Here is a 27,167-nt window from a genome sequence, read left to right as displayed (position 1 = left end):
CTTACAAACCTTCGCTGCTCAGTGAGATATGGGCTTCATTTTCGAAAGAAGCGAGAACTACATAATTGAACACCTGCGCTAATCATATTAAAACTGAAATGCTAGGTTACAGAAGAACCATTTGTTCTTAATACGTCGCAAAGCAGCAGTCTTTTGACTTGAGATATACTGTATATGCTGATTTATTTATTTTTTAAAAAGGATAATTTATCTTTGCAAGACCCCAAGGTACGGTTTTAGTTCCCCAACTTCAGAACTACCTACTATATGTACTGAAAACTACACAACCACAGTATTCATCAAAAAGGACAATTATGTTTGTGAATTAATATTTGCTAATACAACTAATGCATTTGATCTCATTAGCTGTGTTCTGACATTTCTAGTCAAAATATTTAAGGCCATTATGTAAAGTCTTGTGAGCATTTATTCGATGGTCCATATACCAGAAGGCTTTTGTCTAGTAAAACAATTCAGCGAATGACAAGAATGTTTGTTCCAAATATCCAAGCAGTCTTTCTGCATACTAACACTAAGGGGCAGCAAACGATTTTCCCCTTTCGAACCGTCCTCTTTAAAGGTTCAAATATTCATCCTGTAGAAATCTAGATTTTACATTTAAATTAATACACTAAGCCGTCTTCCTCAACGTGTGCTGTTTAAATGTCACAGCGCTAGTTTTTGCTTCGGACAAGATCTAAATGTTTAGTTATGAATTAAAACTCTTCCACTGGATGTCAAATACTGTATCAAAACGAGGAGAATCATTTTCTGATTGGCTAGTCTGTTGCTTCCCTTGGTGACGTCATGAGGGCACGGGGAGGAGTTCCTAGGGGGAGGAGGGTGGGTGGGGGTTGGGGGGCGAAAAGAGGACGAGAGGAGGTGACAGGAGGCAGAGGAAGCTCCATCGTCAGGGAGCGAGACACTGCGCAGCCTCCGCACCCGGGAATGAGGGCGCCTTCTCGGCCATAGAGTGCGTCCCTCCTCGGTTCGATCCTTGCGGGTCTGGGAGTCCACGAGACGGATACAAAGAGCGGGAGCGACCTGGAGCTTCCGTCCACGGGCCACTAAGTGCTTGTGGTCGCACGTATCGATCCAATCACCTGCTTGTCACACCTGGAACCGGAAGGATGCTCTCTGTCAACGAGCACATGAGGTGGGTGTGGAAAGAAGAGCATGCGGCAGATGGACATCTTGTACGGATGCATGCATGTAAGTTACAGCTCTTGCATGTCGACTTGTTTGCGCATGCATTTTGTCGTCGTTTCCATCAAAGCCAGGGGGGGGGGGGGGACACTTGAAGGGTTACCTATTAGCCCTGCTTGCAGAAGACACAATTGTCGTCTTGAAAATATATATCTAATGGATTATTATTGTAATGTGTTGATAAATAATATCGTGAGTTCTATCGTTGTGATGCATGCCTTATTTCCCAAATACATCACATGATTATTGTGGTTTGTTCAATGTGTATTTAAAAAATATTATTCCGTTATTACGATAAATATATTGCTAATCATGCAATCAATGTAATGCCTTGTATACTTTTTAAGTGGTTCGCATATTTTAAAAGCACTCATGCAGGCATTAAAAAAAAATCAAATTGAAAACAACAGTTGCCCCAATATGCTGAGATGATTCAAATGTTTTTGTCTCTATTTTTGACAGCCGACAAGCTACACTTGTAAACGTGTGTACTAAATGCTCGAAATAAGTCACACTCACTATTTTAAGACAATATATGCATTTATAACAACTTTGTATAAAGTGTAATGCCGCAACATAAATTTGGACTATGGGAAGGTTTTTTTTTTTTGGCCTGTTGAATTTAATGATAAACGCATGCCTGTAATAAAATTCAACTTTTTTTGTGTGTGTTCTGTCCCCTATGTAGGAAGGAGCACCACACTTGTGTGCTGTGGCAAAGAAGAACAGAGCCTGTTCCTGTCTTTGGTTATCTAGCTGTATGAGTGTTAAACATCCATCATAAAGCTAGATAACCGAAAGTAGGAATAACCTTCAAACCTTCGGAAGACAAGAAGGCAGAAGAAAGACAAGAGAATGTGCTTGCTCTTCATCAGGTAGGTTTGCTTTTCTGGGCGTCTACACGTCTACGTTTTGCTCTTTTAAATATGAAGATAGATTGACTAATTTGACAAAATCTTCATGAAGAGTCAGTGGGCCTCATCATAATTCATCCACCACTCTTCTGGTTCTGAATCAGTTTAGTTTGGCTCTTCTCAAGAGTTTAAATTGTAAAGACTTTTTTTTTTTAATTTGAAAACTCAACCAGTGTTGGTGCAAGTCATAGTCTTCCAAACTCACAACTGTCTGAGTCGGTACTTCTTCCACTTATGTTTCCGTCAACTGAAATGACTAAATTGGGCAATTTGTGCATTGAATCAATTTACTGTATGTGAAGTAATACAGAAAGATTAGAAATTGTATTCTTCATTTTACAGAATGCCTTTCCATCCATCCATCCATTTTCTGCAGGGCCTCAGCAGCGTCTATTTAAGTTAAACCCAAGTTGTTTTTAGGTGGTAAAGTACTTAAAAGACAGGGAAAACTATCAGATTTAAAAACAAATGAACACGTTAATTTTTTACCCAGATTGGGTTATTTTTTTTCAACCCTTCAAGTTTTAATGATGTAATATAATAGCAACCTTAAGACAAACTACTAAACAAAGGACAGCGTCAAAAAGGCTTAAAGTAATTTTTTATTTTTTTTTTATACTACAATGAGTGAAAAGAACGTGGCATTGCATACATTACATTGTATTCCATAACGGTGTAATAAAATACAATACAATACATACCACATTCCCACGACAATACTGAAACAAATGATACATGAGATGATAACAAATCCCCATTCGGGTTGTCTGTTGAAAATGTATTTCCATCATGATGCTAAAATTTCTATCAGCAATGTCTAATGCCTGTAGTTATTTTTCACCCACCCAAAAGAATAAAATATGGCCAGAGACAATCTGATGTTCCCTCTTTTCTACTCCAAGCCACATACGGACAAAGCAAGGAAGCACACAAATGAAGGCCTCGTGGCCTGTTTGAGGCAGCGCATGTATGTTCACTGCTCGCATGATGTCGTCAGCCATCTTGACATTCTGCCTGCCTGCATGGGTGTGGACGTGCAAAAGCAGCAGCATTAATTGGCACGATTCAGTCTTTTAGGCCTCATGTGTGCAGTGTGACCTCACTAAGTGGAGATTCACGATGAGGTCACCTTACTGAGGCCTCTCACAGGTCACACTCTCGTTTAACCCTTTAGGAGATGATGAAGCAAACCTAGAATTTGCTATGAACTTCATAATGATGCAATTAGTACCCGTCAGGTTTCATAGATGAAGCAAGTAATTGGCAAAGCTGCACCTATAAGTCAAGTAAAATGAAAGTCAATGTAAGGAAAGTATATCATACTAATTAATATCAGCTAAAGACTAAAATGCTGAAATTATGATAATTATTCCATCCATCCATCCATTTCCCGAACCGCTTGATCCTCACTAGGGTCGCGGGGGGTGCTGGAGCCTATCCCAGCCATCTCCGGGCAGTAGGCGGGGGACACCCTGAATGAGTTGCCAGCCAATCGCAGGGCACACAGAGACGAACAACCATCCACGCCCACACTCACACCTAGGGACAATTTAGAGCGTCCAATCAGCCTGACATGCATGTTTTTGGAATGTGGGAGGAAACCGGAGCACCCGGAGAAAACCCACGCAGGCCCGGGGAGAACATGCAAACTCCACACAGGGAGGCCGGAGCTGGAATCGAACCCGGTACCTCTGCACTGTGAAGCCGACGTGCTAACCACTGGACTACCGGGCCGCCCTATGATAATTATTAAAATGGTGAAAATGTGAAAGTTCAAAGTGTTCTCTGACAAAAAGTTTAAGTTAAATGACAAAATCACAATAAAAATAGACACATGCATATTAGTACATTAGTACATTTAACATCCCATAATAATGTCACCTTGACAGACTAAACGCTGCTGAGCAAAACTTATGAACTGCTCTAAATACACAGATATAAATATAAAAATGCACTAGTTACCCAAAATAGTAACAATCATTCAAAACGTAACATTCATAAAACACATAGAATGCATGTTTCTTTTAAGAGTTCTGTGATATCTTATTTTTAATGATAATGAAGAATAACGGTGATTTTTTTACCTTAAAAAATGACACAAAATAAAAAATTAGTTATTGTCACAACTTTTTTTCATTCATGTCTTTCATTTCACATATAAAGGTAATTCTCCTTACTGTAAATGTTAATTGCTTCACACTGTTACTATTTAACATAATCTGCCATTATTATTATTGTTATTATTATTTTTTTTTTATTATTGAATGCATTTCAAAACCATTCTTACCGTAACGTGTTCTATCATGTTAATCAGTGTTTTCATAATTATTGTATTGTAGTAGGTTTAATGGGAAACCAAAATCTGCACTAAGATGATGTATTTCTGATCATCTGAGCAAAGATTTTTATGCACTTTTTAAATGTTTGTGATTCCATAAATTATACGTATGGTGTCAAACGGAAAAGTGTGCCGATTGGGATGATTTCAAAAACATGTTCTTGATGAGTTTTAAAGCAAAGGTAAATTTGATGAGGAATCTGAAACGGAATTTTTTTGTTTGAGTACATGACCGAAAAAAAGCTTGAGCGTGTCATTGCCACATAACACTTAGAGTGGATTAAAACGAAATGATAAAAAGGAATTTTGATAAAACGCATAACAAAAACGCTCACGTGCTCCATACTCGCCTAAATGTGGGCGGGTGCCTCAGGTTGAATCTGTGCACATGCACCTAAATTCAAATTTTTAAAAGCGCTACATACCCAACAGAACAATTCCACATCGATCTTTTTTGCTTCAAGGAAAAGAAAAAGACATAAATGATCTTTTGACTTAAAAATAAAAAAAAAATTAAAGCGCGACTATCACGTCTGCCGACGACGCGCAAACAACGGCAGATAACATTAACATAACTGCATAGAAATGAGGAAGCGGAATATTTAAAGATTAGCAACACCGACACATACATCTCGATTACAATGCTCACATTTACGGACACAATTTGTAGTTTGCACGGGACTCCAGCATTACTATTAAATTAATATTAATTATACTATGAAAAAAATTTTTTTTCGTCTGCAGTGCAGTTCTACACTACATTTAACGCCAATTGCGTAAAGGCACAATTTTGATAAATCTCATGTATTGTTTTTCTTATGGCGCACTACTTACCAAACGCTCTCTCTCTCTCTCTCTCTCTCACTCTCACTCTCACTCTCAGGGCGAACGAGAGAGAGTTCGGTAAGTAGTGCCGAAGAAACTAGTTAGTTAAAAGAAACTAAATGAATTGTACAGTTAGACACTGTTCTATTGAAATGGTGAATTCCAAAGGACTCCTCAAATTTTACACAATTAATGCTGTCAGAATTTTCTTCATATGCCTCTTGTTTTTTGATACAATAATATTTCAGAAATCATACATTTAAATTATTTTCCATAAAACCTTCCATCCATTCAGCATATTCTTTTATGGCAGGGACATTCCAAGGGAATGTTTAACAGAATGTAAATTGTTCCTCGAATTAATCCCTGAAAGGATACAGCGTACGTGACTTTCATCAGGAAATAAAATGCGTTTGTAGCAGGGGTCACTCCCAAGGGCCTGTTTTAAAAATTGCTCACTGGTGATGAGGTGGTGTAATTTCCTCAGAATGATGTCGACACGATCATTTGAAATCAGACACTTGCAGAGATTTATAGAAATAGTATTTTCATATCTGTCTGTTTCTTCCTTTTTAAATCATCATGGATCATTACTGTGAGGATCATTGATTCGAACTGACCAGTCTTTTCAGACAGTATAGATGAACATCATTTATCATTAAGAATAACATAAGTCATTTGAGCAAATTTGATACAGTATTTCAAAAATACAGTATCAAACCGGAAGCCCTTCACATTATTCAATTTCAGATAGGGTGGTGATCAGTGAATTAGACCCAGAAAAGACACAGCATACGTGCCTTTTATCGTACTGTAAACTGTTTTGCCTCATTCAGGGGTCCTGTTGGTAAACATGCGCTTCTTCGTGCACATTATCATTCCGAACGAGGCCTTGCGCCACAATGGCGGCTTTGTGCGCGGGCCACTTGACAAAGGCAGGCCTACAGTCGTGTTTGTGTGTGTGTGTGTGTGTGCGTGTGTGTGTGTGTGTGTGTGTGTGTGCGTGCGTGTGTGTGCGTGTGTGTGTGTGTGCGTGTGTGTGTGTGCGTGTGTGTGCGTGCGTGTGTGTGCGTGTGTGTGTGTGTGCGTGTGTGTGTGTGTGTGTCCTGTGAGAGATAGAAAGACAGAGGCAGAGGGCTACAGGGAAACCTGGGTAAAGAGGTTGGGACCATGATGCAGACAACACCAGCTTAATTTTAAGTAGAGTACAATCGATTTGTATTGTATTGAATCTTATATGTACACATTTTATTCTTCAAAATGTATTCTTCTTTATGTGCACTACATTTTAATTGAATCATTACTGAAGTAGTTTTCCCTCCTACATTTGCAGTGATAATGTTCCAAATAATTGTCCATACTGAAGCATTGAATAATGTTGAATATGCATTTCAGGAATAAAACCCCTGTTTCACTTATTGATGAATGTTGCTGAATGTGAGCTGGAATCGAAGCCTGTACCTCTGCACTGTGAGGTCGATGTGCTAACCACTGGACCGCTGCCCTACATTTTTCGAACAAGATGAAAATAAACCCAATTAATAGATGATCCAGTTGACAGGTCAGCTTTGACCGAAACAAAAAACAAAAAAAGGAACTGTAAAAGCATTGATTTTATACCCGCACCTTTACTCCAAGTCAAAATCTACTTTAGTCACTCACTCACTCACTCACTGCTTAAGGTCAGCTTTGCTTAATGTCAGAAATCTGCAATCAGTCGTCACCAAAATTTATGTGGACGTCTCTTAAAGGAAGTTTTAGTTCAAAATGTCCTGGAAGTGGAAAGATTGAGTGTCAGATCAAGTGATGAGGCTGAAACTTGAAATTGCGAGTGATTGTGCCCAACAGATAAGATATCCTTTATTTGTCCCACACTGGGGAAATTTACATGGATGGATTAGATGGATATGAACAGGATGTGAACTATAGAAGAGAAAGGGACAGTCGGGGAGGAGGTAGACGTTGTTGTTCTGTGCATCCCAGGCAACGGGAGACTCTAGATTGCTGCAGATTGGAATGGACATGTTAGGGAAGGAAGCAGTCGATCTGTCTGTCCACCCAACAGGACACAGCAGCTGCCAATCCTGCGTTAATCCAGGGGAAAAAAACTGATTACCCCACTCTGGTTTGTTCTTGTTTTTGTAACACTGATGGCGGACCTTTAACGCCTCTTTTTTTTCCCCATAGTCAAGTGGGTCGAGCTGTCAATCATGTCATTAATAACAGGAGCAGAATGTTGAATGTTATCAATAGTTGGATGTAAAGGGTGTATCATTTTTAAGACCTTTTATTGATCCTAATTAATATTTGTATATTAGTGTTTAAATTCATCTTATTACAGTTTGTTTTTGACCACAAGAAGCATCTGAGAATGTCGGCCTTTATTTGAAACTACAGTGAACCACCACAAACTTATTCGGCATCCAAGTCATTACCTATTGGCGGATTCTAAAATATTGTTTTCCTATTTTTTAAATTTTAGGGTGGATAGCCAACCCTCATTTTCGTCGATATCGCTTAGTTTATCGCTGGAAATGTATCCCCGTTTTTCCAAAATGTCTTTGTTATTATTATATTTTTTTTTCCATTGCTTTATAATGGGTGTCAAGTGTAAGTGGATTTTCACTAGCGGGGGGTCCACTCTACATGATGAGTAAAAAAAAAAAAAAAAAAACATTCAGGGATGCATTTCCATTCCTTCCCGCCAATGACTCAGACTGCCAGTCAAGTTCAAGTTCACAGGATAGAAGTGTCTGGCCTCTTCATTCTCTGTTTCTCCTCCCCCTTTTAAACCCCGCCCCACTCTTGCCGTTAAGATGACAGAGGGGCCATGGCGTTGTTATGGCAGCGGGCTGGATGGCCTGACTATGTGTTGGTGAAAAGGACAGCCTGTCGCAAACACACATTGAGGGAGAGAGAGAGAGCGAGAGGGGAGACATAGGGTCCCCCAACAGCTGTGCACAAATTCCCCCCTACTGACCCTCTAGCACCCCAAAAGCATCCACCCACCCGCCGAATCACTCACCCCCTCCCTCCTGTCAGACATTTCAAATAACACCAAGACCCTGGGAACATCGGGAATGTCACATTCATCATCCTCACACGGCCTTTTCTCACCGCCCATTGCATCCTTCGCCGCCACCACACACACACACACACACACACACACACACACACACACACACACACACACACACACACACACACACACACACACACACACGCCACAAATCATGTGAAATGATTTCAAATTCAAAATCAAAAACAGAAATGACACAAGTTGGCGCGTGGGCTAGAGAGAGTTTTTGTTGCAGTTACATTCAAGTGATACATGAAAAGTAGCTACATTTGCATAAACCACATGTTGGATGAGTAAAAATGGAAGTTGTGGAATACAAGTTAAGCAGTAAAATCGACTTCTTTTTTTTTCGCCATCTCAGAGGTGGCCATTTTGCCACTTGCCGTTGACTGCAAATGATATCACAGTTGCTCAGGACTCAGGTAACGACCAATCACGTTTCAGGTTCAGAAAACAGGTGAGACGTGATTGGTCATTTCTTGAGCCCAGAGCAACTGTAAGGTAAGTTTTAGCTGACAGTAGCAAAGTGAAAGAAAGTTGCAAAATGGCCGCCCCCTTGAGATGGCTAAAAATTGGTGGATTTCGTTGCTGAAATCATATTCCACGATTGAATCAAAATGCAGCATTTAGACGAGTGAAGGCGAACAGAACCTATTTTGTGAAGTAAAATTTTGGGTTGGGTTCCCCTTCAAATTTAAATTCAAATTCAGATGGATGAAAAAATTCTACAAGATCTTCTACTGACTTTTATGTTATTGTTTAACTATTAAAAAATGGGTTTGAGTGGTTTGTGAAAGTCCTAACATTGCCTATTTTTGTCATTTCAGGAAAAGAAGCAACAGATCCCACCATGTTGCAGACCATCATCCAACTGTCGATCAATGCAAATTTAATTTAAACACATTCCAAATGTCACGGCTATGAACTTAAAGCACAAGCGACTGCAATGTTCAGACTTCACCTATAATTGAATGAAACACCCAAATGGAAGAAAATATGACATCTGAACTGAGTCATGTTTGAATGTTCATCATTTCATTGTCAATGTATGAGAAGAGAATTCCTGTAAATACTTTTATATTTTCAATTATTCTATGGCTTGCATTCCTTATATCATATTTTATTGGCAGTGGAATTAATTTTTACAAGAATTTATATCATAAATTTCTGAAAAGATTTGTATTAAAATGTTGTCACATGAAGTTCTACACTTATCAATAAAAAAAGTGTAACTTGTTGAGAAAGAAAAAAAGGTGCATTTACATTTAATGGCGAATCCATCTGCTAGTACAATATCTGTGATCTGGCCAAATGGGTTGACAATCTATTTGAGTGACATTTTCGTTCATTAATTTTCTCAACTGGTCTTTTCAATGCGTAAACGTGACAACGCAAGACAACAGATCAACAAACATGCACACGATGTCCCGAGCCAATTGGACAGAAGAGTCGTGACCTTTTGCTCTCCTGGGACACAGATTGACTTCACACGAGTCGCCACACGCGTGCTGCTCCCTCACCAGGGTCTTGTTTTAGTTGACTCTCACTCTTTCACCAAAGCAATGACTGAATAATAACAGCTTATGCTGTATGGAAGGTCAAATATCATGTTGAATTCTTACTATGTTTTTTTTAAATGCTGGAATTCACACATCAGTTTACTTCCCATAATCATAAATAATAATATATTTTAAAAAAAAATTATGTAGCACCTATGAAGGCAACCGAGGATGCTGAACAATATCCTATAGGAGTAATTAAAATGTCTACTTCCAGGAAATTGGGATCTCCATATTAGCGGAGGAAGTAACTAGAATTAGCCATCAGGGATAACCAGCAAACAGTGGCGTGATGGAAGTTTCCAGTCGCGGTCCAACAGACAGGCGAGGCTCATTTGAGTTGACAGCAGAAAAAAAAGCAGGGTACTAAACCTCTCAAGAGAATGCAGAGAAAGTCTGGGTGGCTATTGGCAGCCGTGGACGTTAACAGCTAATCAGCTAGTGACGGTTCGCTGCTAAACAGAGTTCTTTGCCATACAGTGAATTAGGGCTGCCATTAATGTAGATTAGTCAATTATTTTGTCAAATAATCGATTAATCAGATTTTTTAAAAAATGTTTTAATGTCCATCAGAGGCATTTTTTTTCTTCAAATCAACAGTGTTAAAAGTGCACTGACACAATTGTTTTATGATTTGGTTCCTTGGTTTGGCCCACAACATATAAAATGTTGATCGTAGATTAATGGTGGTACCTGCATAGCCTAGTCACGCATTGGCCTTCACTAATCTGTCATGGATCTTTTTTTAACATAATCTCAGTTACAGTTTGCAGGAAAACTCATCTTTTCTGTAACATGGCAAAAACTCTACAGAGCATGTATGATATTGATTGTACTGTTGCGTCTTTTTCATGGAGACAACAAATGGTTACTGTCAACTATAACATGCCACAAAAACAACAAACTAGTTGTCTACCGATGACAAATCCAACAACAGCTGTGTTGATTTTTGACGGACTATGAGCAGAGTGAAGAACAAAGATGAGGGTGCCCATGTTTTCTTGGGCTCACGAAAGCTTTGCCAAATTAGGACTAAACATCGCATCAAAACCATAGAAATCCGTAATACGAGCTCAATGGAACATTGTTAAACCTATCTCACCACCAGTCTGTGTCGTCACTGTGTGAATCGAGGAGTTTTGGGTCATTGAACACTGAAACACTAGACATTTTTGTCATTTATCTGGTTAGGAAGTGCACTGTCCTATGTGGGGCCCCCCAGTAGCACTGCTGAAAAATTGTGGCCCCCTGCGTTGTTGAAATTGCCCATCCCTTTGCTACAGTATTAATTAGGTTCTTAGCATGGCATCCCATTAGTTAGACAATAACATGATTATGCAAAGTATGTCGTTTTCTATGCGGCAACCAAGATTTTTTGATGGGCATCAAATCCACAAGTATGTCACCAATATTATACAGTATAGGAAGCGACAGACTGAGCTGCAGTGGCGAGCGGGCAGCACGTTTGTGTATGTGCAAGACCGCAGATGATTGCGCGGTCATTTATATCTTCCAACTCACTGAGCTTCAGCTCCTGTATTCTTCATTTGCATAAGAATGCCATCAGGTCCTGTGAACTTCCCCAACCTATTGACCCAGCTCCCCAGACATGAATAACCACGCTTTGACGCTCCCCAGCCTCTCAAACAGCCTTTAAGTCCCAATCATGGTAATTTAATATATCTTAAGCCCCCGGCTGCTTGACTAGAGTCCCGCCAGTTTGATTGAGGCATTCACTGATTCCCACCTTATCCGAGCTATTCCTTATTTGGCAAATTTAAGGGGCTATGTGGTAGGACAAGACCCCCCCCCCCCCCACCAAAAAAAAAACAACAACTTTGTGCAGCGTAATAAGCCACAATTTCATATAGTTAAAATAATTAAAATGTATTTTTCTTATTATTGCACAGCTTTTTGATTGCAGGAGACAAACCTTACAGTAGCAAAACATGTAGTTGGAAACTATTTCTTTTGTTCACAAAAGCATTTCTCAGTGGAGAAAAGAGAGGGAATAAATCATGTTCATGAGCTTTTTAGATAGCAATAACGTCTTGTAGAAATCAATTCGTTGGTACAAATGAGTAAATTCCACGTTGTCAACTTCCGCTTCCCATGCTGACGTTCCACGGGGCGCTTCTCATGAGTTCTACAGCACCCCCCTCAGGAGTATGCACATATTACAGGCTTACGTTCAGCCGCAAAATGATCTTATGATTCCATTTTGTTCGATCGAAACTTAATGATATAATTATAGACGGGTTTGAAAAACAAGTTTAGCTCAAGTTGAGCTTTTTGAAATCGTGATTATGGAGTCCTTTATTGTATCTCGTTAGTTCTTAGATTCGAGATATTGAAACAAACGAATACTGACCACTGCCACAAATGCTGTCAAAGGCACCATTTCAACTTTGGCACCATCTGCTGGAATTAAGGTCATATGCTGAATGCGGCATTCACCTCACATTGATGCCATCTTTCAACTGGGTGGGTGTTACACAGTTAAGACCTCGCCATTATTTCTTATAGTGTTCCAAAAAGTGCTATATTTAGTTCATTTGGATGATGCATGAAATATTTTTTGTACACAGCTACACAGTGGAATTCCCCTCAGAAATGTCATTGTCATCCGAGACTTAAATCCCAAAGAAATTAAATCGTTGTTGTATGGTGAATGTGTTGTGAATTCATACATCACAGTAAATCACTATGACCTAGTTTAATTAATTTTTTCCATTGAATGTATTTCCTTTTTGTCATGTATTAATTGTAAATTGTTGTTTTTATACTTTATACACTTTATGAGTGTATGTAAAGCTCTTTGTGGGTTCTCTCTATGAAGAGTGCAATATGAATAGAATTTACTTTTATTTCCCCTGAACAAAAATGGCAATGGCATGACCTTGTTTTGGCTCCTATTTTTCATAAAACAAACTTATACATTGAAAACTTATTCTACATACCTATTTCTCTCAAATATTGATAATTAATCCATCCACCTCACTACATGATCAGGATCTTAATATGTCACATCTGTGTTGTGTATCAATCAATTAATCAACAAATCAATCAATCATTTATATACCACCTTTCAAATTTTGTTTGAATATATTTGAATATACATTTTAATTCTTAGCATTTCTAACCTCATCATTTTATTGAGAGAGGATTTTAAAAACCATCACAACTGAAACAAAGTGTAGAAAAACAATAGAAATTCACAAATTCTATAAATTAAAAATGATAAAACAATAACAAAGTTTAATAACACTCCAAAGTGAACAAGCACCCATTGGAGGGATGCGAGAATATGAGTTATGCAATCCCTCTTGGGCCTTGTCAAACTACAGTCATGACGGTCACACTGTCGTTCATGATTCTATGTCTAGAAACCAGACGAGGTGTCACATTACAAGTCCGTCACCGACCAGACCCTCCCCAGTTGTGCCGCATCCAGTCTCACGTCATAAGTAGGAGGGTTTTGTCTTCCTATTGGTCAATGCCAAAGAACCGATTGAAGGATGACGTTGGACAAGTCACACACTATGTGGCAGGATGAACCAAAATTTGGCAATGCCAGACTGTCGTTATCTTACTATTACCAATCGTTGAGTATGTCACTACACAGTCTACAACGACATCTCAAAAACGGCTACGAGTCACTATGTTTGTCTGCGGCATGTCAAACTGGGGCTACATTCGTGTAGTCTAATGTCGGCTTCTGGTGTTCCATTTGAACGTTTGAGCAGCAGCATTATGAACCACATGGAGACATTTGAGGAGGACTGAGTCCAATGTAAAGCACATTACAGTAATCCAGCCAAAGTGAAATTAAGGCATGAATTACTCTTTCAAAGTATGGCTGTGTTTACAGAGTAATGAATAACGTGCTCATCCATTTTCTGATTTGCTTATCCTCACAAGGGTCGCGGGGCGCGCTGGAGCCGATCCCAGCCGTCATCGGGCATTAGGCAGGGGACACCCTGAGCTGGTTGCTAGCCAATCGCAGGGCACACAGACGAACAACCATCTGCACTCACACTCACACCTAGGAACAATTTAGAATGTTCCATTAACCTGCCATACATGTTTTTGGAAAGTGGGAAGAAACCGGAATACCCAGGGAATCCCCACGCAGGCACGGGGAGAACATGAAAACTTCACACAGGAAGGCTGAAATCGAACCCTGTACCTCTGCACCGTCAGGACGACGTGCTAACCAGTTGATCACCGGGCCGTCTAACTTGATCATGTGAATTATTAATGTAAAGTGGTACGCAATATTTTTTTTCTTTTTTATCCCCGTGTGTCCTTATCAATGTTAAGGTAGTGTGTGTTGTTGTGTCAGCATACTGCCCGATTGACTGACGAGCCGGCAGGAAGAGGCTTTCATGAATACTTTCCGAAGACAGACATTTGGGAAACAAACAAACAAAAAAAAAAACTTCCCTGCTGTGAGGCTACAGAGTTCCTGAAAGCAGATATTTGTTCAAGGAAACAAAGCACATGTTGTTTCTCTGTGCTTCACTTCCTAATCAAGGCTTCTAATTAACACAGTTTCTTTCCACCTATTGGAGATGAAATACTCACAAATCAGCGCAAACTTTGATGAGATGGCATCCCAGGCATTCAGACATGGCACAATAAGCTTCATCCTGGACCTACTTCAGTGCACAAGCAGAGCTTAGTGAGGCCCATGCTGTTGGATTGTCCCATTCTCTTTCCATTTAACAACCAAGACACGTCCTTGATGGACTCTCGGCCCAACAAGAGACAAAGCGGGGCTCTTTCTATCAGTTCCTCGGATATTCTTTGACTCATACAAATATTCATCAACCAGTTTTATTTACACTAAAAAGCATCTTTTATTGACTAATACCATGTAAAACTGTCATTCTAGCACAGGGGTGTCGAAACGTTTTCTACTGCGGGCGACATAGAGAAAAATGTAAAGAACAGGGACCATGTCGCTATTTGTTGCTGAAACCAACTCAGTATGCTTTTCACATTTCAGCAGCTTTTCAGTAGTGTTTGAGAGTGTTTCAGTCGTGTTTATTAGAGTGTTCCCAGTTGTGTGTATGAGAGCTTTTCAGTAATGTGTGAGAAAGCTTTAGTAGTGTATGACACCATGTAAGTTGATTATTTTAGTTAATTTTAGAGGTGAGTATCAGGGTTATAATCATTTTTCTTTATACCGGTAGTTAGTTTTGATTTCTTTTTGAAAATCTTTCCCCCCAATTCACTTAGTTTCAATACGTTTTTCGAGCAGATTTGTTAGTTTGTATTACTTTTGATTTTTTTTCAAAAATGGTTTATTTTAGTTTGGTATGTATCAATTCTGTATGAGTTTTTTTTTTTTTTTTAAATAAAGTGTCTATGGAGTGCAAGGTTAAAAAAAAAGGTCATTGAGTCTTATGTAATAAAGTAAACTACAGTACTATTCTGTTGAGCTTCCTTATTTTGTATGGTTATACAGTAATGCCAAAATAAATATAACCAAAAGCTCATGTATGATATTAAAATCAAAGAACATTTTGGCGATAATTATAGTTAGTTTTAGTTACTGTATTTTTAGAAACGTAAGGTTTTGATTCAGTTACTTTTTAGTTTCTTTAAAAGCATTTTTTTAAATTTTATTAACGAAAATGTTTTGAATGAGAGCTTTGCCAGAAGTGCGTATGAGAGTGTTGCCACTTGCCAGTAGTAAGTATGCATGCATTGCCAGTCATGTGCATGAGAGTGCTTCAGTCGTGTTTGTGGAAGCGTTTCTGTAGTATGTGAGAGGTAACCCTGAGTAATGTCCCTGACGGTCTCTCACACACCCAGCAAACATGCGCACATCATGTTTTGTGATACTCTGACAAGACATGACAGGCCAGCTCGCTCTCAGAGATGCACGAATTTGCTCCATTTTTGCTTCACTGGAGATTTCTTTATTTCATAAAGGACAATGGTGTCTTTCTTTTTCATTCCCTATGTTGCCCCCTTCTCTTTCGCCCACTCTTTCGCTCTCTCTCTCTCTCTCTCTCTTTCACACTGACATACGCACACTCACATACACGCACACAAAGCCTCACTGGCAGACACATGCACTCTTGCTTGCTGTCATGCTCATTTTGATGGTAATTAATGACATCACCCTGCGTGCGGTGCATGGCGGTGGTGGTGGTGTGTGTGTGTGTGTGTGTGTGTGTGTGTGTGTGTGTGTGCGTTGGGGGTGGGAGGCCTTGGGGTACATTTGTTTGTTGAGCAAACCGTGGGAACATGGCGCTCTCCAGGGTGGCGAGTCAGGGCCTCCCACAATACATATGCTGTTGCTTTTCACCCAAACACCCCCAAGAGAATCATCAGGCCCCACCAGCGCTCCTTTTCTTTCATTTCTCCCCTGCACGTCTTTATGGCGTTCACTGGCCGTGATGTTGTGGGAGAATTTACTGCCCCGTCACTGCGCCTGATGTGTACTTGATGAGACTTTTGCCCTTTAGTGTTATGTTATTATTTGTATCATGATATGAAATAGAACTTTGAAATATAGTGTATTAGATTAGCAGCACACTTGATTAGGCACACATGTGCGATCAGAACCGTGCTATCAACAACAATAACAAAATCTGCCTTTACCGACGTGAAAACAAGTTTACAATTTGTTTGAAGTTGTGTTTACTGATTCCAATAATGTACAACCATATTGCATTTATGCACAAGTGGCACAATTACAGGACTTGGTCTTATCTAGAATACTTCAACAGGACTGCAAATAAACCTTGACCCTTCCACAAGAAAGATGAGCACATATACCGTATATTACACACTCAACTAACACATTGTTAACAAACTTCTTCTAAATTTTCCTTCTAATAATCTTCAAGTCATTAGTCGCAAACTTTTCTCTGTGAGTTTTTTTTACATCACATCCTGTTGCATTTGCTAGAACTTAATTCAGAGCATAAAAATTACCATTCTTAAGCTCTCATGTTATGCTAGCACTAGCGTTGACGTTAACATTGCAGTTTAAACTTGTGTGCAGTGCTCTGACAAACTTTAACATTTACTTCAACCTACCTTGAACTTTTCTGCAGTTAGTGGCCTTGTCTCAATTCATCGTGGGGTGCATCGTCCACGTCAATAAACACCTCCCTCACATAGACTGGTATGCCTGTTAATGGAGTACATGAACACTAGTTCATACACGTTTATTATGATAATATATTACTGTAAATCCAGCTCCGGCCTCCCTGTGTGGAGTTTGCATGTTCTCCCCGGGCCTGCGTGGGTTTTCTCCGGGTGCTCCGGTTTCCTCCCACGTTCCAAAAACATGCATGGCAGGCTGATTGAACACTCTAAATTGTCCCTAGGTGTGAGTGTGCGCGTGCATGGTTGTTCGTCTCTGTGTGCCCTGCGATTGGCTGGCAAGTGGTTCAGGGTGTCCCCCGCCTACTGCCCGAAGATGGCTGGGATAGGCTCCAGCACCCCCCGCGACCCTAGTGAGGATTAAGCGGTTCGGAATATGGATGGATGGATGGATATTACTGTAAATTAGCAAGTTAGTCAGTAAAAAAGAAAGCAGGCAAGTAAGCAAACAAGCACACTAATAAGTTAAAAAAAAAACAAAAAAACCCCAAGAAAGAACACAAGTAAACGTGAGTTTTGCTCCTATGGCACATTTCATACAGAAGATAACTCAATGTGCTTCACATTACTAAGAGGACAATACAGTATTCAAAAGCACAAACAAAGGGGTGAAAGAGATTTAAAAGTAAAATGGAGAACTCAAAAGTAGTTTACTAAAATAACGCACAGTGCAAGAACAAGTTTATTTGTTTTTTTTTTGTTTTTTTGGAGAATATAAAGTTTTTAAAAATGCATTGAAAGAATTCTTTAGAAAGAAAGAATTCTTTATTTCTTTGAAAGAAATCTTTAGTCTGGGAAAAGAGCCTAGTTATAACCACTCTCCAACCGCCCACTTCACATGCACGGCCGACTATAATATAAATGATCAGCTCATCAGCAAGCTCTGTCGAGGCCTGAAATGATCATGAACAATTGAATCAGGTGTGCTGGAGCGGTTAGCAATCTAAAACAGGCAGGATATGGCTCTTGAAGAACCGGCGTTCCTGACCAGAGGCCTATAGCAAAAGTTATGAAACAATTTTTTTTTTTAAAAGGCTGAATTTCAAAAAATTGCTGACAATAAAATACGTTTTCAATGGTTTTCTAAAAAAAAAAGCGACCCTAGTGAGGATCAAGCGGTTCGGAAAATGAATGAATCAATGAATGGTTTTATAAAATGTCAACAGAGTGGGCAGCTCCTACGTCAAACTACTCATCTTTAATTTTTAATCTTTGAGAGACATCAAGTAAAAGGCAGACAGCAGGCCTCATTGACCTAACAGGACAATAAAATCACATCAGACCCATCAAGGAAATAAATAAAGATGTATTGTATTTCATTGTAATGTATGAAGGAGTCTGACCACTGAAGCTCTGTCAGTGACTGTTCAAATATTGTACTGAATCCTACAAGGAAGAGACAGCCAGTGCAAGGTTAACAAAATGGGACTGATATGGCTTGTCTAATGAAGTTCTGACAGCTTGGAATTCCTCTCTGAGGAAAATCGAATCAACCAATGCCTACATTATCCAAACGTTATGCTGGAGCAGAGATGTTTACCATAAACGTCCAATTCTATATTGATGAGTGATCAGGTCAAGTAGGACTCTAATTAGTTCAACCATTCACTTCGTAATGCACACGATTCAAGCAGCTTGGCGTCTTTTGATACCATTGAAGAAACTAATGGCCTGTACGGGACCATCAAAGGGCTCCCTGGCTGTGATTAGGGATTGTCATGGCTCTTGTCCTGACAGAGGTCTTACCCTGACCCCTGAGACGTTCTCCTTTGACCCCACCCAGTGTCACCCAGTGAATGCTGTGCTCAATGGTCTCAATGGTCAATAGATCTATCTATCTATCTATCTATCTATCTTGGTCTGTCTGCCGTCGTTGAATTATGATTTTAAAAAAATGAGATGGAAGATAAATCCTTTCAAAACCTTATGTAATCCATCCATTTTTTAAATATGCTTATCCTCACAAGGGTCACGGGCGTGCTGCGGCCTATTCCAGCTGTCTTCGGGCTGTTGGCGGGGTACACCCTGAACTGGTTGCCAGTCAATTGCAGACATCGGCAAACGACCATCCGCGCTCACAATCACACCTAGGGACAATTTGGAGGGCCCGTTTTTGGAGCGTGGGAGGAAACCCACGCAGGGACAGGGAGGACATGAAAACTCCACACAGAAAGGCCGGAGCCGGAATCGAACCTTGCACCTCTGCACCGTGAGGCAGATGCGCTAACCAGTCGACTCCGTGCTTTCAACCAGAAACCTTGAGGCTTTATCCTAACACTGACAGTGTATACGGAACTGTTCCTCCACCTAGTCCAAGGCCCCAGTTGCAGCTAAAGAAAAAGAGCCCCAAAGGAAGTTCCTGCCACCGCCATGCTTCACTGTAGATGTGGCGCAGTCTTTAGCTTATGAGTGGTTTTGCATTCATGCCAAACATAACTTTTGCCCCAAAAACTACAACCTTGATTTCTTCAGACTTGAATGAAATCTACCAAACACATTACGAATACAGGCGAGTGTGCACACGACATAATTTCTGTTATTCATTTTGACTTTCCATCTCAAAAAATGACAAAAAAATACTGCGTAATTGAATTGTGCATTGAGCCTTCACAGCCTCTTTATATCCATCGCTCTATCCCCTAAACAAAATTGAGTGTTCGTCACTGAGTAAATACGGATGGAGCCCAGATGGACGGCGCAGAGCACTCCAATCAGCTCACAAAGGTGATATAATTGCTGGGGCAGGGTGGGATGAAGCCACAGCCTTTGGAGTTCTCCACTCTCCTCCTTTCCCCATTGCACTTATTCTCTCCAAGTCCATACGCGCTGATTATACTCCCCTCCTTCATTGTTCCATTATCCCCTTGCAACAACAGGCCAATTTGTCCCTCCAGCTTGGTTCCCGCCTCCTCTCCCCTGCTGTGTTATTTAGCCCCTCTCCTCGACTTCAATGGCAGGTACCGGTCGGAGGACTTCCACGGCATCTCAGCTATTCCTCAACGTCGCCCCTCCCCGCCCCAGCAGCCTTTAATCTGATTACAGGGCTTCTGCAGTCTTTCAGAAGAGGTCAGCCCCAGGAGGACAATAGCAGAGCAAGTGGTTTCACAAACACCTTCGGCAGGCTAATATGATTCTCAAAAGGTGCCTCTGGTAAAATCAATGAGGAGAAACTTCTCTCACTTTCTGCCCCAATCCAATTTCAATACTTATTCATGCAAGGGAAGAAGCCGATATAAGATGCAGAAAAAGGTTCAAATCAATGGCGTTCTTTTTCCCCATCTGGCCGCAACAATTGGTACGCTTGTAGAATTGTCAGACTTAAAAACAAGGACCATAGAGGGAGGTGCTGGTGCTATTAGATCATCATTCATCTCACAAGGTATGGATGGGCAAACATTTGATACATTATTGAAAATAAAGGTGGTCATGTTGACCAGTTCACGGCAGGAAAGAAACAAGACATCAGGAGAGTTAAAACTTTTCTGACTGCGCATTGTTATCTCTGCAGTTGTAATTTATGTATTCTTTATTGCACACATTTTTATTTTTAAGTGTCGCTTTGGCTTGTGGGTAATTTCGTAGCAAACGATCATGAATGAGTAAACAGATCCATAGTACGAAAATGACATCAAAATGATGAAATGAACACTGCCAATTTTTGACCACCATAGAAAGTCAATAAATGTGTGTCAATAAAATGTTTGACCTCGGTGACCTTAAATAACACGATAGTTAATGGGTTTGACCCCATCAGGCCGTTCATGTGACTTGCAGCACATGCCCCCCTTGTGCAGTGAGTTCATTAAGTCACACTCGACTGGACAAGAAGTGACTGACTGACCCGTCCGAACCTCGTTACCATCACAATCAAGGCAGAGACCATAAGCAATCAACTCTAATGGGGGGTTTCATAAGGAAATAGCAGTATTGGGCTTCATTTAAAAAAATGTAGTGATTATATATCCATCCATTTTCTGTTCTGCTTTATCCTCACAAGGATCGCGGGGGGTGCTGGAGCCTATCCCAGCCATCTTCAGGAAGTAGGCGGGGGGCACCCTGAACCGGTTGCCAGCCAATTGCAGGGCACACAGAGACGAACAACCATTCGCGCTCACACTCACACCAAGGGACAATTTAGAGTGTTCAATCAGCCTCCCATGCATGTACCCGGAGAAAACCCACGCAGGCCCGGGGAGAACATGCAAACTCCACACAGGGAGGCCGGAGCTGGAATTGAACCCAGTACCTCTGCACTGTGAGGTCGATGCGCTAACCACTGGCCCACCGGGCCGCCCAGTGATGATATAATTACATAGAATTCAAAGAATTAATGATTTTTTTTTTTTACCGGTTTTTGGGCAGCATAATAATATGGGGATGGCAAGCCATAATAATGAATAAATATTAGTCTTGCTTCGCAGATGAAAAAGAACACGTGCCTGTGAGTATTGTTATATTATCTGTCTACATGCGTGACTTCACTCTTTCTGCTCAGCTGTTGCATAAGGGTTATAACACCGATGCTTCTCTATGCTTTGGATTCATTTACTTTTCCATCGTTTGTTAGTATTAAGTTAAATGGACTTCCCTAAAGCAATGCTATGCAGTTGTTTTCAATACACAGTGCAATGCTCCTTGTTTTATGGTACATTTGACAATAGACTTTAATTTTCAGTGGCATCAAACAGTTTGAAGCAGCTTCTTTGAAAAAAAAATGTTTATTTTCCAATTTAAATCGGCTGAATAACTGCTTGCGTCTCGAAAAACTAAGTTGGGACATAACGTTGCAAGTAAAAGAGTAGGACTGGGTTTAATATATCAATGAATTACAGTAAATGCTAGATGAAATTTATGTTGATCCCTGAAGGGAAATACAGCATGAGTATGAGCAACTAGGAGTTAGAAAGAAAAAAATGAGGCATCATTAATTTGCATTTACAAGTGATTCGAGACTTTGGACAAGAACAAAAATACATCAACTACAGAAAGTGAGCACACACTGTGTCATGCGTAGTAACTAAAACTTGTGGCATGCGGCGAGGAACAATTTGACTCTTATGTACACACTTCTTACAAACACCTACATTTCATTTGAAAGGAACAAAAGCTACAATTTACCCCCACACACCCACGCACACCCACGCACACACACGCACACACACCCACGCACACGCACACACACACAATTTCACACATTCGTGGGACTCACTCAAATCGCAAATGTCACAAATTAAGCTTTCTTCTGTCAGGGGTTCCTTAGTCTGAAGCAATTTGAAGTGCGTCTTTTTCAGACTAGTTGTGATTGTGCTGGCAAGTCCTTTGGGATCCTTTGTGACTAGCTCTGTTCCACAGAGAAGTTGGACTCAGAGCTGCAAAAAAAATAAAAATAAGAAGACATATAAACAGACTTCCTGCGAGGAAAGATTCTTACAAAGGTGGTCAAAATTAAGAAGAGAGACTTTACAGGTCTTGGTGTTTGTTGATCATGTGGTTGTTGTACTCCAACACCGGATGAATGCTCTCCTCTTCCTCGGGAACCTGCAAGCCCACAACACACAAGTTCATCATCATCATCATCATCAGCAGCAGCAGCGGTTGAACTTGAGCAATTAAAAGAGCGTCACACCAGGATAAACCACGGAGCAAGAGCGCCATCTGGCGGTACAAAAAGCACACTCACCTCCCAGTAGACTTCATCGTCGAAGCAGTTGTCATCAGCGGGGTCACCCCAGATTGGGATTCTGAGGATTACACCTGGAAGCACAAAATTGAGTGTCACCACTAATCATCAACTATCCATCCTCCCATCCATTATCTGAGCCGCTAATCCTCACGAGGGTTGCGGACGTGCTGGAGCCTATCCCAGCTGCTTCCGGGCATTCGGCGGGGCACACCCTGAAGAGGTCACATAGCAATAACCATTCACACTCACAATCACACCTAAGGACAATGTAGAGTGATCCATAAACCCGCCATGCATGTTTTTGGAATGTGGGAGGAAAACGGAGTGCCCTGGACAAAACCCTAGGAATGAGACTTCTGTCGAACTTGAGCACAAAAAACTCAATTTCATAATGAAACTACTTCAGGGTGTACTCTGCCTACAGCTGGAAGTCAGCTGGGATAGGCTCCAGCATGCCCCGCGGCCCTCATGTCGATAAAGCGGTTCAGATAATGGATGGATGGATTTTTCAGATCGCCGTAATACTTTAATTGTTCAAATTGAATTAAAACTTTTTTTTAAAGGTAAACCAGGGATTTCCCTGACCAAGGAGTTGTAATAATAATAATAATACATTTCATTTGCCAGCACCTTTCACAACACTCAAGGACACTTTACAACCACGAGCAAATAATAAAACCACAGAAAAAATTATAAACAAAGAAGAGAAAGATTTAAGGTGGATAAGCAAGTCTGAATAGGTGGGTTTTGAGCTGGGTTTTGAATATGGAAAGAGAGTCAATATTACGAATGTTGGGTGGAAGTGAGTTCCAGAGTTTGGGGGCAGAGCGACTGAAGGCTCTGCACCCCATTGTACTGAGATGGGCAGAGGGTAGAGAAAGGTGGAGGGAGGATGAGGACCTGAGTGAGCGAGAGGGAATGGAAATTTGAAGAAGATCTGACAGATAGGGGGGCGCAAGGTTATGGATGGCTTTGAATGTATAGAGAAGTAATTTGAAGTTAATTCTAAATTTGACAGGAAGCCAGTGGAGCTGTCGGAGGATGGGGGTGATATGATGGAAGGAGGGGGTTCTCGTGATGATCCAGGCTGCTGAATTCTGAACAAGTTGAAGTTTAGGGAGGAATTTTTGATGGATAGCAGTGGTGTGAGGAGTGAGTGAGGGACGGAGACGGTTGATATTAAATGTTCAATAAAATTTCACTGACCTTAAGGAATCCTTAAGGACTGTTTGTTTTATTTCGGTGCATTTTTATTTCAATTTTATATGAAATATATTTTCAATGAAATCACTCTCTTTTTTTTTTCCTGAAAGGTTTGCAAACCAAAGCATTTGACTACTACAGAGAGAGAGTCCGACTCACCAACAAGTGCTCCTCCTACGAGTCCAAAAGCAATAGCCACACATGTGCCGGCAGCCTGGAAGCCCCCCTGCGTGCCCACAGACCTGCCCGCAAACTTGCCTTCAAAGTCAAAGGTGTCGATCAGTCTGGTGAAACACAAAGTGATGTTTAGCCTCACAAAGCTTCCAATGACATCCGTCGCTTTCAGCTATTTTTGCAAAATCAATACAATGTCAAGACAATAGCTGTATTTTGTGACGCAGCAGTGAAATGGGTGACAGATGTGTGCAAGCTGCCTACCCTTGTTGGCTGTAGACACTTTCAGTGGCGGCGGCAGCAACAATTGCACCAGTAAAGCCGCCAAGCATGCCCGGTACAGCATGCAGGTTGTGGACACCGCATGTATCCTGCAGTTTCAGGTACTTTTCCAAAAAGGGCTAAGAAGGGCGGGGGTAAGTGATAAAGGAAGTGTTACTATTGTATATGTAAATCAATGGACGTGGACATTAATTCTTTCAGTATCGGCTGGCGCAATCAGTAGACAGATTAAGAGAGCTGATGATCCGGGTGGAAGAGCATTGGAGCAAATTTACCATCGATGGCAGTTCAATTGTTATTGTTTTTTTTTTGTTGTTGTTGTTTTTTTTTTACATGAATGATTTATTATGAACATTATAGATTTGTTATTGGATAACCTAAAACGTTGCACTGTGCTCATTACAGATGAGATTAAATAGTCACTATTTCGATGCATTTAAAATAATAGCAGTGGAATAGTTCAGTCCCTTTTTGGCCACTTTTTTTTTTTTGAACCATCAATTGCCAGGTAGGTATACAGCACTTGGAAGTCTGTTTCTGCCACACTGTTAAAAAAAGTTGAGTGAACTCAAAATTTCAAGGCAAAAAACTTGAAATGAAATTTGATGAAATTTTAAATTGTGTTTTGCGAATGTAAAAATGGGCTTTTCCCTCATTTTCAGCAAAGGCATAAAGATATAAATAAAAACAACTCAACAGATTGTTTTGGAGCAAAAATAGTTTTTGGAAAAAAAAACTAGAAAAAAAAGCATTTTTGCACTCTTTTTTTTCTAGTGAAAATAGCACAATTCATATTATACATACAAAGCCATCCGTCGTTTTTACTAACAACTGGATAGGACTAGCAAACAGAAGCAGGATGACGGAACTCAGAATTCAGTAGAAATTTCTGTTTGACATGCATGTTTATCGTTTTAAAAAAAAATTCCATCGATTTTAAAGTGCAAAAAGTACATCAAACCAATAAATTATGTTATAGTAACACTAGCATGAAAAAGCCATCTTACCATTGTAGTATATGTGGTGTGTTTACAGCGCTAATAGTTTTTATAACCTGGACAGCGTTGTGTGTGACTATCACAAATATCTACTTTCATTGTGAATAGCCATGTTTGTTTGCGCTGTTTGCATGTGTGTGTGTGTGCGTGTGTGTGTGTGTGTGTGTGTGTGTGTGTGTGTGTGTGTTGGGGTTTGGGCAGAGGCGAAGCTGCTTTCAGATCTTGCTAGCAGTTTCAAAACTGAAAGCTCCACATTTGAGTGAGCAAGTCATGTTGAATTTGGAGGAGAGGCGACAAGCTCACCGAGATAAAGAGGTAGCCAAAAGTCGAGATGATGCCAGTGAGGAAGCCCACAATGAGTGCTCCATAGGGCATGATCATGAACTCAGCCGCAGTTCCCATAGCAACGCCACCAGCTAAGGTGGCGTTCTGAATATGCACCTGTCAGGTAAAATGTCACATTAGTCACGACTTCCACATAATGTTGCTTTTCAGCTCCTAAAGCTTACCATGTCCAATTTGCCTCTCTTCTGTGACAAGCTAGATATGGCAACGGTGGTGAGCACGGACGACGCCAGGGCGATGTAAGTGTTGATGGCCGTTCTGTGCTGACCGGCGCCGTGGTCTGTGATGGCCGAGTTGAAACTGGGCCAGAACATCCATAGGAACAATGTACCTGTGAGACAAGACAAGTCGGACGTCAGCCGCTGGGACTTAGAGATAGCATCTGTGTGAGTAAAATAATTGTACCAATCATGGCGAAGACATCCGAGTGGTATACGGATCCATTCAGGCGTTTGCTTAGGTCAAGTTTTGGTCGGTACAGAACCCAGGAGATGGCCAGACCATAATATCCCCCGAAGGCGTGAATGACCATGGAGCCCCCAGCGTCTCTGCACTGTTGAAAATATTCACATCAGCATTACCAATGGAAGTTCAGTGGTTCCTTGACATACGATTGAATTCATTAGCAAAAACACACCTCAAATGATCTTTCCCCATTGCAATTAATGGAAATGCTGCTAATGGGTTCCAGCGTGCACCCCGAAAAACACAAAAAATTGTGTGTTGTGTTTTAATAAGAAAAATATCCCTCTATAATATTGCACTCTATAAATACGTACAATTTTGTGGCTATTTTTACATCAATTCAATAGATGGATGGAGTGTCAGAAGAGCGTCTCCGTCCATATGCTGCTAAATGTCCATTGTTTAAAAGTTTATAACACCAGTTTCATTAGCCTGTCTATGGCGATTTGCATTGTGTGTTAGCATTAGGCTAGCGGACTTTTGGGAAGTTTATGATGTTGTTTTAAATCCATAACATGTCATTCTGTTTAGTTTTCCAGTACAGATCAAAAAGAAATGAAGAGCCGCTCACTATCTGCCAATTTGCTGCTTATTTTAAAGTGACTTCAGTTGACGAACTACCTTGTAGGTCAAAGGAATCTCCTGAAACTGACAAGTAGGGTCATTGGTATCCTGTGGCTGTAATTTGCATAGCTGTGTGGATGCGCATTATGATAGTGAGAGGTGTTTATCTTGTCTGCACTCAAGTCGAGTATGCAGCTGGACCTGCTCTGTTGTAGCCGCTGTTGCGCCAGCACAAAATGCAAAAATGTCCTCAAGCCTCGCACTATTTACGATAAGATTGTCTGTGAGACTCACGTGTAAGAGGTCCAAGATGATGTACTCCTCCACAGCGAAGAGGGTGACACCAAACAAGGTGAAGACCAACGTCTGGACAGGGCTGACTTTGCCCAACAGGGCACCGTAGG

The 27,167-nt window shown here is 40.6% G+C and overlaps 1 protein-coding gene and 1 long non-coding RNA gene across 3 annotated transcripts in view; one reads left to right on the top strand and one right to left on the bottom strand.

Moving 5' to 3' along the window:
- The first annotated feature begins 891 nt into the window (after positions 1–891).
- LOC147207641 (uncharacterized) lies at positions 892–9,614 on the top strand. 2 transcript variants are annotated; one of them, XR_015100519.1, is made up of 4 exons: positions 892–1,212; positions 1,895–2,081; positions 5,342–5,361; positions 9,190–9,614. It is a non-coding gene; the product is annotated as an uncharacterized LOC147207641 (long non-coding RNA). The 2 variants fall into 2 exon arrangements; XR_015100518.1 differs by lacking the exon at positions 5,342–5,361.
- Positions 9,615–21,748: 12,134 nt separating this feature from the next.
- The window catches only part of LOC147207640 (ammonium transporter Rh type C), a 6,801-nt gene continuing 1,382 nt past the window's right edge, over positions 21,749–27,167 (bottom strand). Inside the window, exons 3-11 of the mRNA XM_086107047.1 lie at positions 27,058–27,167; positions 26,140–26,287; positions 25,899–26,065; positions 25,693–25,830; positions 24,374–24,510; positions 24,095–24,219; positions 22,730–22,803; positions 22,514–22,587; positions 21,749–22,418 (exon numbers count right to left, since the gene is read on the bottom strand). The exon at positions 27,058–27,167 is cut by the window's right edge and continues 41 nt beyond it. Coding sequence (XP_085963173.1) covers positions 22,385–22,418; positions 22,514–22,587; positions 22,730–22,803; positions 24,095–24,219; positions 24,374–24,510; positions 25,693–25,830; positions 25,899–26,065; positions 26,140–26,287; positions 27,058–27,167 — 1,007 coding nt within the window. The 3' untranslated portion in view covers positions 21,749–22,384. The remainder of the gene's footprint in view (positions 22,419–22,513; positions 22,588–22,729; positions 22,804–24,094; positions 24,220–24,373; positions 24,511–25,692; positions 25,831–25,898; positions 26,066–26,139; positions 26,288–27,057) is intronic.

This window comes from Hippocampus guttulatus, chromosome 3 (genome assembly GCF_054856545.1).
Source record: "Hippocampus guttulatus isolate MCC_2025c chromosome 3, RoL_Hgut_1.0, whole genome shotgun sequence".
Lineage (NCBI taxonomy): Eukaryota > Metazoa > Chordata > Actinopteri > Syngnathiformes > Syngnathidae > Hippocampus > Hippocampus guttulatus.
Note: the sequence above shows the minus strand (reverse complement) of the source record. Positions and strands in the feature narration are given on the sequence as shown.